This window comes from Ambystoma mexicanum, chromosome 7p (genome assembly GCF_040938575.1).
Source record: "Ambystoma mexicanum isolate Mex_15411 chromosome 7p, UKY_AmexF1_1, whole genome shotgun sequence".
In the NCBI taxonomy this organism is placed as follows: domain Eukaryota; kingdom Metazoa; phylum Chordata; class Amphibia; order Caudata; family Ambystomatidae; genus Ambystoma; species Ambystoma mexicanum.
The window spans coordinates 949,979,596-949,993,264 of record NC_090939.1 but is presented as its reverse complement, the minus strand read 5'-3'; the positions used below and the strand labels follow the sequence as shown (position 1 = coordinate 949,993,264).

Genomic DNA, 13,669 nt, shown 5'->3' with positions numbered 1-13,669 from the left:
GCGCGTTTGGCAATATGGATGCCTTTGTGTGAGCTCTGTGGGCGCTAGGTGTTCACCGGCACAATCTAAAGCTAGCATAAAAAGGGCTTGCCATAAAACTTGCTGTGAAGAGGCATGAAGGGGTCCGGCACGCACTGACCGAGACTTAGAGGGCATGCTCTAGCGGTACCGGAGATACTTGGCGGAGCTCTGTGAGCCCAGGCTGGGCGTGCGCACAGTCGAGGACTGAGGTGCCGAGAGGCTTGCCCCGTGGGAGCGGGCCTGGCTGTCGCGGTCAGGCAGTGGAGACATCTAGATGTGAGGACCACGTGCCTGGAACTAGAACCGCTTGCAGGCACACTGTACTTATCGGAGCCTATGAGTGGAGCTGCCGGGAAGATCAGCAAACTAATCAAGAGGTCCCGCCTAACTAGGCAGCTCCAGAACAGTGCGCAGAATGAATAGAGCACCAGCGAGACCAGAAGGGTGGTGCCGCCGGGCGACACCGTAATTCAAGTTGGACTTGGTTGCCATAACACGTTGGCTTCAGACGACCTGCGCCACGCCATGCCACGTGTGGGGGCTCTATTGTGCTGCCAGACCCCCCCCCAGAGTAAAGAGTCATGCTGGCCCGATACTGACTCATACGGTGCCATCGTATCTAGGTGCTACAAGTACCTGCAAGGGGCATATATGAGTTAACAGCAGGCGCACAAGAACCTGGGGAAGGACCACCCCATGGCCATGATGAGAATCGCTATGTAACTGCCCGAGCATGCACCACCGGCACACAGGCATCAGCTTGCCAACTCAGTGTACACGGCGCCAGGAGAGAGATATGGCGTACAGTGGGAGCAGGCAAAGCGGAATCATTTACTCACTGCAGCACAGTATAGTGCCTCTCCCCATGCAGACACAGATAATCTGCGGCATCCAACACTATAGCCAGTGGCCCTGATCACGGACACTTGCTGTGGGGGGGTAGTACAAGCTGAGAACCCCCCACCAGGCTCACACACAGAGGGAGATGACTACGGTCAACACGCCCAAGGCCACTTTTAGCTACACTTTTTGGGCAAGGCCAGAAGTGCAGTTTTGTGGTATGGATACTTGGGGGCACCGCATCCTGCTCTGAAACTGAACAATTGCCACCACAAGCCAGTGCTACCTGCTGGAAAGTTGCCCAGTAACCTTTTCTAATGCCTAAAGGGGCTACCCCCAAAAATAAAAGAGGCTCAATGGATAAATTCGCCAAGCCAACAGCTATGCAAATGGACGCTGGAAGTGAAGGGGCAAACAGCCAAGAAACTCTGGTGATGAATCCAGTATGGCCCCTCCGATGACTTGGAGTCATGACCATCATACAGCAAGAGTTAGCTGCCATTAACGACGAGCTGGATGGTTTTACAATCAATGTCTCCACGATCCAGGCTCAGTTGAAAAAGGCTACGAAACGCATCACAGCGACTGAGAGGCGGATCGGCACGACGGAGGACACTATAGAGGCACTGCAGAGTACAGTGACGACTATGGCGAAATATCTGCGTAGCATAAAGATGAAGTGCGAGGATCTAGAAGTGAGATCGCAGCGCAATTATGTCTGCTTCATAGGGGTGCCTGAGGATGCCCTGAAAGAACCCATGGAAATTACTGTAGAGAGCTTGCTGAAAGATCTGTTGGTGGACCCGGGTTGGTCCCAAATGTTTGTGGTAGAGCGAGTGCACAGGACACTGACTGTGAGGCCTAAACCAGGCGCATACCCACGGCCAATAATTGCGCAGCTTATGAACTACAGAGACAGGGACATGGTGTTGAGAGCTGCACATGAGAAGCAAGATTTGAAAATGGACTCCAATGTGATCCGTATTTTCCAGGACTATACACTGGGGGTGCAAAAGGAGAGACACATTTGTCGGGTTCAAGAAATTGTTGAGGGAGTGCCAAATACCCTATGCGATGCTGTACTCAGCTAGCCTGCGTATGCACTTTAAAAACACAATTTACTTTTTCACATTCCCTGAGGAGGTGGCAGCATTTGTGGAGGCCAACATCCCTCTACCGGAGAAGCAACCGCTGGAAGAAGGGCAGTGCCTGAAAAGGAGTAGTGCTGTACGCCCGTGAAGACACTTCATGTTAAGTGTTTGGAATCCCACCAGTGAAGGTGCAGCCCATGCTGCGGTTTAGACAATGGCTACTTAAAAGTTATAATGTGGTCTGAAATGGGACGGGTGGAAGTATAGTGTTCAGGTCGGGTTGTGCAGTGCACTAGAGGTGGCGCGTGGAGAGTGATGTGCTGGATCTCGTCAGCAACTATGCAATTCACAATGTGTTTGGTAAAGTTTGCTTTATATGTTCGAAGTGGGTCGAACCCGGTTAAAGTTTGATTGTGGCACTAGCTGAGAACTCTAGGCACTGCGGAAGCCGTTGCCCCCAATACGAGTGCACATTCTGGTTAAACAGGACAGGGGGGGGGGCAGGAGGCAATACATAGTCAAAGTTTGGGGCACTATGAGGGATGGGGAGTATGGGAAAAATTGGGGTGAAATAGTTCAAAAAATGCACAGGTCTGGTACGACATACTACGGTCAAGTTGGGAGGTGGTACAGGATTGTGGTGTTTGTCAGAAGGCATGTAAGAGATGATGGCTAGATGTGGACCAACTGGGGTGAAGTTACTGAGTTGGAATGTGAGGGGTCTGGCCCTCCCCATGAAGATGCTCATGGTAATGACATATGTAAAAAAGGCAAGAGGCCCAGCTACTATTTCTGCAAGAAACACATCTATTAGATCACCAGGCACGGAGGGTGGCACCTGGTTGGTGAGAGAATCAGTATTACACTTCTTACTCGACTGGAGTCTGAGGGGTTATGATCCTGGTCCACAGGTCGCTCCCATTCATACACTACGTAATGGAAAGCGATGCATGTTGCTGATTTGTGATTGTGCATGGGAAGCTGGGGAGTGCGGAAGTTTTATTGATGAACATATATGGCCCTAATGTAGATGATTCAGCGTTCTTTGAGGAAGTAATTTCGGAAATGTGCCAAATATCTCACTGCATTAGTGATCTGCGGTGGCAATTTTAACTCGATACTAGACACAGACCTAGACCCCACATCGGTAACCTCCAGGGCCCTGACGAGTGCGGCATGTACAATACACACAGACATTACTGATTTGGGCTCGAGAGATGCTTGGCGCTCGCTGCATGGGACACAGAGGGCTTTTCCTTTCCATTCGTCGGTACACGACATGTACTCCTGTATGGATCTCTAGTTAACGTCGCAAAGGGTACCAAGCTGTGTAACAGAGGCCCATATACTGCCCAGAACACTTTCCAGTCTCTCCCCCGTAACGCTCACACCGAATACTCCGGAGGGGACCGCCCAGGGATCACAATGGCACCTCAAGGCCTCATCCCCGTTAGATCCAGTTTTCCGGTCAGGCATGGCACAACATATCACTGACTTCTTTGAGAACAAACGAGGGGTCGGTGAGCACACAGGCTGTTTTATGGCAGGCATTTAAAGTTTACATGCATGGAGTTGCGATCTCCACAAAATGTGGGGTTCTTTGTGATATCAGGAGGGAGCTTAAAAGGCGGGAAGAGACCCTAGCAAAATTTCACGCGGAATATGCGGGTAGCTGTCACCACATATCTGTGGAGAAATCAAAGCGCAGCTGGATGAGTATCGAGCAGCGGCAGACAGAGAAATGCGCTATTTTGACAGGTCGGCAGCGGCATGCAGATATGGGGAACAAGAGAGGTTGGGGAAGCTTCTGGCGCCGGCAGTCCGCACTGAGAGGGGCAACTCAACCATTCTGTGTATAAGCAGGCATGATGAAGTGGAGGTTAATAAGGTGGAAGAGGTCTGCAAGGTGTTCTATGGCTTTTATGAGAATCTCTACTCCCCTCAAAGCGTGGCTACGGAAGGCGAGAGAGATGAATGTCTGGCTAGGATACCTACAACGCTGTTATCGGATTGCGCTCGTAACGCACTTAAAATCCCTATAGCGCTGGTAAAGCAGGCGATCAAAGGCTTACCGGGAGGGAAAGCCCCAGGGTCGGATGTGCTGGGAGCAGAGTTTTATGGGGTGTTCATGTATGCCTTAGCATCTCCATCTCCTATTGGTTTGGACCGAAATGCTGGAAAATGGCATTTTGCCGGAGTCTATGCAAGAGGCAGTTATCACCCTATTACTGAAGCCAAGAAAGCCGCCAGAGGACTGTGGGTCTTATCACCCACTGTCCTTTATCAACACCGACATGAAGATATGCGCCAAGATACTGACCTCCCGACTTAACCAACTGATGCCATATATGGTGCATGAGGACCAGGTGGGCTTCATGCAGGGGAGATCGACAGCATTCAATATACAGAGGTTTTATAATGTTCTGGCGAGGATACCACAGGGCACTGAGGGGGTGGCGATATCCTTGGACATGCAGAAAGCATTTGATACAGTATACTGGCCATTATTGTTTAGGGTGCTGCATAACTATGGATTTGGCCCAAACTTCATACGTTGGGTGAGAGTTCTATACACGCAGCCGTTTGCTAGATAGTGTGTTAACGGGGTATTTCAATACTAATATTAACGGGCGGCACCAGGCAGAGGTGTCTGCTTTCACCGTTGTTGTTCGCCCTGGTGATAGAAACTTTGGTGGATCTTATGAGGGCTTGGCCCGCTCGGGCTGGCATAGTCATAGCCGGGCGGGTAGAATTAATAACACTATATGCAGACGACATCATGATGTATGTGAGAGAGCCTGACAAATACTTGCAGAGGATATTGACAGCGGTCCAAGAGTTGGGGAAATATTCGGTTCTCCGCTTGAACAGTAATAAGTCTGAAATATTCCCATTGACGGGTAATATGAGAGAGCCCAGTAACTTGTCTGGACTGCGATGGTCGCCCCAACGGGTGAAATATCTAGTAGATGAGATGTTGCGCTCAGCAAATCTGGTACGCTCTCTCAATTATGACACATTGGTCAGTGCAGTGTGTGCTAAACTAGAAAGATGGAGGCAACTCCTTATCTCAGTAATGGGTCGTTTGGCACTAGTGAAAATGATCATCTTGCCCAAACTTTTCTATCTCTTCAGCACTATACCGCTAAGGCCGGGTAGATCACTTTTCAAAAAGATAACCAGAGCAAACTTCTTGTTCGTTTGGAAAGGACAGGTAAGGGCCAGCTGAAAGCGTCCCACATTACCGTATGAGCAGGGTAGACTCCATATTACGAATTGTACTACTTGGCAGCGCAGGCATATTATGCGACACACTGGGCAGAGGGGGGGGCACACACTTCATATGTGGATCTAGAAAGGCAAGGGAAGAACAAGGCTATACTATTGCCTGGAGTAGCTATGGGTATGTGTGGAATGGCAACCAACTAGACCCAGTGCTAGCCACACAGTGGGCATGGCCGAGACTAGTCCAGCACCCCCAAAACACTATAATGTCAATTACTATGCCAATCTGGGACACGCAATATCTAGACCCATCCAGCGACACAAGGCTGGCAGCACACTGGCGAGGAGCAGTCATAATGAATCTTGGTGATTTATACCGGGATAGCGCGTTTGTGTCCTGGGATGATATTAAGATACACGTAGGGGAAGCCCCACTCCAGTACTATAGACTCTGCTCTGGTGTCAGTTTGGGATGGGTTTCCCCAAGAACCGCCCTCCCAACAAAGCTTGAACTATGTAATTTCCCCTAGTACAATGAAGAAAACCGCTTTTGTGATATATAAACTGGCATTGTCAACGAAGAGGATGCTTATACCAGACGTTAGGGGAGAATGGGAGAGGGACCTAGGTATACCTTTTACGGAAGCACACTGGCTGCAACTGTGCAGGCTGACGAAGCAGGTGTCTTACAACTCTAGGTACAGACTAATTCACTTAAAAATATTGAATAGAGTACACCTTACTCCAGTGCGCCTTAAGAAAATGTATGCAGGAATGAGGATGCTGATATAATGCACATGTTGTGGTCTTGTAGGTCGCTCTCTGCATATTGGGAAAAGGTGTGTGATGCGCATGAAGAAACGGTAAACCAACCTGTAAAATGGGAACACACGTGATGTATATTGGGCTATGTGCTTACAATGAACTCACTGAAGAGTACACTTATAAATATTGGGCTGCTGCTTGCTAAACGTGCTATATTAATGAGGTGAAAGAGTACAGCACCCCCTACAATTGATAAATGGGTGAGCGATTTGACCTGGGCGAGTGATAAAGAGGAGCTTCACTCCAGTTTGCTGCCCCTGACAAACCGGCCGAGAGACATATGGGGAGGATTTCGTTAGTACTTGTCCAATAAACGAGAGGGTGGAAGAGACAAAAATGTAGTACTGTGAAAGATGTATACACCTTGCTGCCTGATTAAGCGTAATCGAAATGAACCCCTTGACACTGCATTATCTGGCTGTACGAACATGTGATGTATCTCTGTGCAATGTTAAATAACTTTCTTTTTTTATCCATGAAGCTGCTAAAACGTGGACTGCAAACATTGCTAAGCAAAACAATCATTAAAAATGGATAATAAATCCAAATGCAGTTCTCATCTTTGCATCAAATGACATGGAGCGTTTTTACTCCAAAAATTTGCAAAACGTCACATTTGTGTGCTAAAACACTTACTCATCTAGAACATTTGGATCCTCAGGTGTCTTATTTTCATATTCTAAAAGCTCTAAAAAGCTCTGCATGTACCTAGAAGCAAAAGAGGAGCAGCATTAAAAATCAGACAGTAAAATCCTGTTACAAGTAAAGTTTCGAAAGAAAATGTCTTTAAATTTACATAAATAAGCAAGGACATAATATAGATTGAAATGATGAACCTATTAATCAAGTAAAAGCCTGTTTGCACCGTCTCTTGTGAGTCACTTCAAAGTCATAACAATAAGAGGTGCAGGCTACTGGAATGTCTAGCTTGTGAAAAAACAAGGTAAGTTAAATAAACTCTTAATTCTATGTCAATACAGGAGGCGAACATTATGCTCCTCCTTCCTTTAGTTTGACTCGAGCAGCAAGCGTTAAACAATTAAACGTTCAACTACTACATTTGTCAGGAAAACTAGGGAAAACATGTAGTCCTTTCTTTGATAACATGTGACAAGGTCATCCATTCAGGGCCCTCTCCTGGCTAGTCCTGCTCCTCCTCCTTTAACTCTTCATCGGCCCAGGTAGTGGTGAAAGACAATGCAGGCAGGATACGAGCAGGAAGGGGAGGCACTGGTACGCGGTACAAAGCCAGGTTTAGTGCAAAAGATGTGGGGGGGAATGCAGAGTTGGCATGCAGAGAGGAAACTATTCTGAATCGGCCAAGAGTGGGACATGCAGGTTTGAAAGGATGGAAGTTTAAGATGGGTAGAGTCACTTCTGTGAATTGTGAGGCGTGTGGACACCCAGAAACGGGGGATCACCATATGATAGGATATGAAAAGTTCAGATTGCAGAGGTAATTGCTAATAGCCAGGATGAGTAGCATTGGGGTGCGAGTGAAGAGTATAGTTGACTTGCTTCACCTCAAAACGGGGTCCGAGAATAAGCAGTACAGGTTCCTCCTTCAATATGTTAGGGACACTGGGAAGTGGAAGTAGCTTTAGCAGAGTTGCGTGATTGACAAGGATGACTAACGGCGAATATCATCTATGCAAATGTAATTCGCCGGTTCCCCCCCTTGAGGAGCCATTCCAACAAGAAGAATAACAACTCTTGCTTCGCTGCTCGAGCAGCAGAGAAGTACAATATTCTTTCATTCAGTATAATATCTGTGGTAGAGAGCAACCAAGCAGCGTTTTCTATTCCATTGATTCACAGATATGCTCTGGAGCCTAGCAGAGGGGAGTATTCTTCGCCCTCGCTCTCATCTCCGCCAAAATGCTAGTGGCACGCTCGCGAAGGGAAGAGAGCCAGAACCTCTGTTTGGAGTGCCGCAGCCCCATGCAGCAGTTTCTGCATAGGTTGGTGAGCGCTGGACTGCAGCTCTAGCATCCGCTGTAGAGACCTCCAAAAAAAAAAGCAGAGTCAGACAATCATTCCAATCCAGCTTAGGCTGCATGATAAGGAGATAAACAGGAGGGGCAAAGTCTCCCACAAGAGAATTGGGAGAGCACGGTTGTAGGGCGTAGCACAAAATTCCTTAAGTGGCTCATGACCTCTTTGATCACATCCCTGACCCCGGCACAAAAAGACGGTGCAGGCATCCTGAGAGGTGAATTGCATCACAGACGGATTCAGTAGGCCGAAGGAAGGCTACTTGAATTTAAAAAAAAGCTGAAACTCCAGTAAGACCCTCTAGCCCGGAGGAATAAGTAACAGGGCAAAGAAGTGGAAAAACTGCCAGGGTCAAGACAGGGGATGGATTCTGAGAAGTCCCCAGATCTGCCCGAATTAAGAACCGGCCTCACACAAGGGTAGGCAGTTAAAAGGTTCTGCAAGACGACTTTGCAGAAGTGGAAGGTACTGAAGGAATGTTTGTACCAGCAGGGCTGGTTCATCCAGAGTCAAAGCGATGGGTGCCATCACCCAAAGTGGTGGAATACCTGAAGCAGAGAATGTGCAGAGCAGTAGATAAGGAATTGAGGAGCCACTTAAGGGTAGAATGTCCAGCCTCGAGATAGCAGGCAAAGTGACGGCTACACTGGAACTTGATGCCAAAATGCTAACATTCTTGGGAAAGGGCATCAAAGACCCAAAGAAGGGAATTGACAGAGCTTGGCGAGGATGTCAGATGTGAGGGTGTAGGAGTACAACATGATAATTGGCAAAGAACTTGAAGAATAACAAAAACAGGGTTGTGTGGGGGGAGTTGGAGGAAATTCTAACTAACCCTACCCCCAAGATGGGTTTCCCTGACTCAACAAAACTAGCTAATGAAACTGTGTCAGAATGTACAAATTAGTTTGTCGTCCTGTGTCCAAATCCTAATCTATTCCTCACAAGCTAAACTCAACCTAAGGTGAAAAGGGAAATGTCTCTTGGCTGTCAACCTGCAGCCCAGCGTTGTAGTTCACAATAAAAGTTCCAAAAAGTGTAGAAAAGCAAACCGAAGTTCCACAAGACTCGAGGAGGTGATTCCCTTCCCCAGAGACTTTCTGAGATTTATCCAAATTGTCTCTGTCTTTTTAGTTGTCAAGTTAGGTCCTTATCTTTACTTGGCAGACCTGACTCCCAGTCCCTGCAACAGGGAAGAATAGCCTGGACACCTTTTCCAAGCAGCCTTGAGGGTCCCAGCCCCTTTGTGAACAGACCTGGCTCCCAGGTACTGCGAAGAAGAAGAATGGCCTGGTTCTCTCTCCCAAGCTGTGCGGTTGGTCCCCAACCCTTTCTGAGCAGACCCGGCTCCCAGGTACTGCGACGAGGAAGAATACGCACTGATCTTCTCAATTGCTACGGGTCCCAGACCCTGCTCTCAGTACACCCCCTGGTTCCCACTCCTGCCAAGTATGGTATTCAACATTCTCGTTCTCACAGTTCTCTCTGACTTCGCTTTCACCCACAGCCTTGGTTTACTCTCTTGCTAAGGTCTCTCAGTGTCACTGGTACACACAAGCTTCGTATTCCTCTTTATTACTGTTGAGTGTACATTTCCCCAGTATGGATCCCAGACCCCCTTCACTGGGTTACTCTCACAGTTCCGTCTGATTTCTCTTCAACCCACAGCCTTGGTACACTCCTGTGCCAAGGTCTGTGAGTACCACTTATATATATACAAAGTTCAGATTCCTCTTTATTACTGCTCGGGATATGCATTCCCAATATGGGTCCCAGACCAACTTCACGTGGTTACTTTGCCCTGGTTAAGATTCCTTCTGTGCTTCGCTTCGGGCCTCATGCACCATCAGAGTCTCCCCAACCCTGGGATTAGCCACTGCAGTACCTACAGGGTCTTGGCCATCATCCTCCAGTTGTTCGCAGATCGCCCAAGATCTTCAGCGCCTTCTCTGGCTCACAGGGGCCTTCCTTGGTCTTCCGAGTCTCCTCTGCAGTTCCGCTGTGGTTTCTCTGCACTCCAGCACACTCGGTCACCAGCGGTTATCTTTCCTCTTCTCCAGTGTGCCTTTTGCTTCGCTGATACCGTCTGCTTCTCTGCTCTGCTGGTCTGCACATAGCTTGCCAACCTCTTGCCCATGCTGAGCCGAAAACAAGAAGCATTCGTTCTCTTCCCTCTGTGCTTTTGAATAACAACTGACCCATAGGATCATTCAAAAGACTAGAGCATGTGTGTTTGTTCTTGCCAGTGATCTTCATTACTCTTCCTCATCCCAGTAGTTCTTACTTGGGGCATACTGTAAAAATACATGTGGGCATTAGGTAGTGTGGAATTGGAGGGTTTTTGAGGGAAGGTGGGAGGGTTAAAGGGCTACCACACTTTCCTGGAATTGTCACTACTCTCAGGGGTCCTCCCTCCCCATTATATCCTTCCGTGTAGTACCACCTTCAGAGGGACCATCGGGTACCGGCCTGGCCTCATGGGAAGGGGTTTCCCATCTAAAGCAGTGACAATACCTTGGTATTCTTCACACAAGATAAATTGCTTGACGTAACTGGAGCCCTGGCCAAGATCTTCTATTTAGCAGGGTGGGCAGAGAGAGCACTCTGTCTTCTGGGGAATGCCAACAGTGCCATTTTAGCTGAAAGGTGCAAGGGCATCTCTTCGGGGACACTTTCGCCAAAGAATTAACCAAATTTGTAGGGACCTACACGGCAGTGGAGAAAGCAGAATCCTCCATCAAAAGGGTACTTTACAGACCGCAGGTCCCAGTCCAATAGAGCGTCATTCCAATACTGGTAGGAGCACAGTCAGACACTTTCTTTCAGACAAGAGGACACAAAAGAGGAAGCTGTAGTTTGAGGGGAGCCTCCATGAAACCAGCTCAATCAGCAGATATGTGCAATAAGCGCAGCTCGACAGCCACCAGTAAGGGGCAGGACAGAAATTTGCCAAAAAGCATGGGACGAACTGTCAGGAGATGCTTGGATAAGGCAGATGGTCAGGGGTTTCAAGTTTTTTTGCAGAACGCTACCAAAGAGCAGCGCAAAGGCCCATGCTATTTCCAGCAGAGGACCGCACTCTGCTAAACAAAGAAGTGGACAAGATGGTAGAAAAAAGGACGATTGCACCAGCGTCACGATCCCGAGAGGTCTTTGTAAGCAATCTTGCTTTAGTGAAGACGACAAATAAGATGAGGCCTGTGATCAACCTACAGTAACTGAACAGGTTTATTCTGTACAGGTATTTCAAAATGGAAGGAATCCACATGCTATGGGATATCCTCCTTCAGAGAGACTGGCTTCTTCTGCGACAACAGGCAGTCGTTCTACTTTAGAGCCTAGGATTTCTCGTGAATTAGGAGAAATAGGACAGGACACCTTCCCAGATGATGGAATTTCTGGGCTTTACCATAGGGACAGTGCATGCATCGCTCAGGCTGCCGTGGCAGAAAGTACACGGTCAAAAAGGAGATTCAACTCCTTCTGAGCAATGACCATTTCTACCTGAAAGAGCTAGCCAGAGTGATCGGTTTGCTATCGTCCTCAATACAAGCCATATTTCCAGGACCGCTGCATTTCAGGGCTCTCCAGAGATTGAAAGTGACCCATCTAAGGAGAAGTATCTGCTACAGGCAGAAAATCTCGCTATCGATGGAAGCGGGCGTAGAGCTCCTGCGATAGTAGAACAACATGGAAGCATGGAATGACAATCAGTTTCGGGTCGATCCTGTATCTAGTGAGAGTCAGGCGCCAGCAGGCAAGGCTGCGGGCCAAGATGCGGGGACCTCGCCACAGGAGGAAAATGGTTGGGTCATGTACTCAGCTTCCACATCAACTGCTTGGAGCTCTTGGAAAGCTCCTTCGCAGTGAAAACGTTTGCCAAGGACAAGGTCAGTTGTGTCGTGCTGATTATGTACCTTGCTGCTGATATATTGTCCATCAACCACCTTCGGGAGTACGAGATCAAGACTTCTGAGAGAGATTGCAAAAGGCTTCTGGCACTACTGCCTAGACAGACAGATCTCGATAACAGCAGAGTGCCTCTGGGGGTTGTCCAATATAGTAGCTGACTGGAACTCGAGATACTTAACAGACAAAAGCAACTAGAAATTACCCAAGGCTATTTTCAAGTCTGCAGCAGCAATAGGGTCCTTTTCAGACAGATCTATTTGCATCACTTTCCAATAGAAAGCAACCCAGATTATTCAGCTGGAACCCCAATCCGGAGGCGGTGGCTTCGTGACGCGTTCCTTCATCCGGGGACAAACTATGCATTCCTGCCATTCATTCTACAGCCAGGAGGAAGAAGCGGAAGCGGTTCTTGTAGCCCCGTTCTGGACCTCTAAAGTGTAGTTTCCAGTTCTTCTGGAGTTTTCCTCAGATTTTCTAATCTTTCTTCCTCAATTTCCGTCCCAACTGATGAATCCCAGAGTGGAGTGTCACCCTCTAATTGCGGACTGAATCTTGCTGTCTGGACAATTTCAGGGCACAATGGGAAGTGCCAGCCCTTTCAGGGAGGGCTTCCAACTGCATCAGAAGCAGCTGGGCCCCCTCTTCTACTATCCGTTACGCCACATCCCGGGGAGTGTGGAGTAGCTGGTGTCAGCAATGGCAGTTGTATGCATTTTCAGTTTCTGTAGTGGAAATAGTGAATTTTTTGGCATCACTAGCAGCAGAAGGGAAGGCCTATAGTACAGTAAAGGTGTATCACTCTGCGATTTCAATGGGTCATAATCTAATAGGCGGTGTGCCAGTGGTTGAGCACTCTCTAGTTTTCCAAATGCTTAGAGGCATTAGATTAGGTGTTCCCCCCTCTGGCACGGTATGAAATACTTGAGACGTAAACGTAGTGCTGAACTTCCTACAGGAATGGCTGCAGAAAATAGACCTTTCATGCATGGCCTAATCTGGTAAATTTATGACATGACTTTGTTTAATTTCATGTAAAAGGGTATCGGACATCTGAGTCTCGGATCTAGGGGGCAGATCGTATTCCCCAGACGGAGTCGTCTTCCGAATTTCAAGATGGACTAAGACCCATGTTAGAGAGGTAGCCTACCCCTACTTCCCATATCACTCTAAACTATGCATAGTTAGAGGTCTGAAGGCATACAAAGAAGCCACGAAAGCTTGACGCCTTAGCCTTCACAGAAACCTGGCTCCACCTGGATTCTGGCCAGACTTTATCTCTTGCCATACCAACTGGCTACACTATCTTCAGAAGTGATAGACAGGATTTGAGAGGTGGAGGAGTTGCCCTTATTGCAAAGGACCATCTGCTCATTAGGCAAACTAACTCTTCTCTCAACAACAATTGTGATATCCTCTCTCTTAAGTTTACCACCACCACGAACAGCACAATTTCTATCCATCTTGTCTACCATTTACCAGGCCCCACCCTCTCATTTGAGGATGACTTGCTTCCTATGATAGGCGACAACGTCAAACCTTCCACACAAGTGCTGCTACTGGGGGATCTCAACGTAGGTCTTAACACCCCCCTAACCTACCAGCTACCTCACTAGCCAAAGCCCTCACTACCTTTGGCTTTACTCAGAGCCTTCCTGATCCTACACATATCAAAGGGCACTCGCTTGACTGGCTAGCCGACTTCAACTGCCACATATCCATCAAAGCCAAATCTCAGACCACTGTATCATCAACTTCTCACT

The 13,669-nt window shown here is 48.0% G+C and overlaps 1 protein-coding gene across 4 annotated transcripts in view; it reads right to left on the bottom strand.

Moving 5' to 3' along the window:
- Window positions 1–13,669, bottom strand: part of PDK3 (pyruvate dehydrogenase kinase 3) — a 1,369,253-nt gene that overhangs the window by 1,032,898 nt on the left and 322,686 nt on the right. For all 4 annotated transcript variants that reach the window (XM_069637291.1, XM_069637294.1, XM_069637292.1 and 1 more), the window contains exon 3: window positions 6,639–6,710. In XM_069637291.1, coding sequence (XP_069493392.1) covers window positions 6,639–6,710 — 72 coding nt within the window. The remainder of the gene's footprint in view (window positions 1–6,638; window positions 6,711–13,669) is intronic.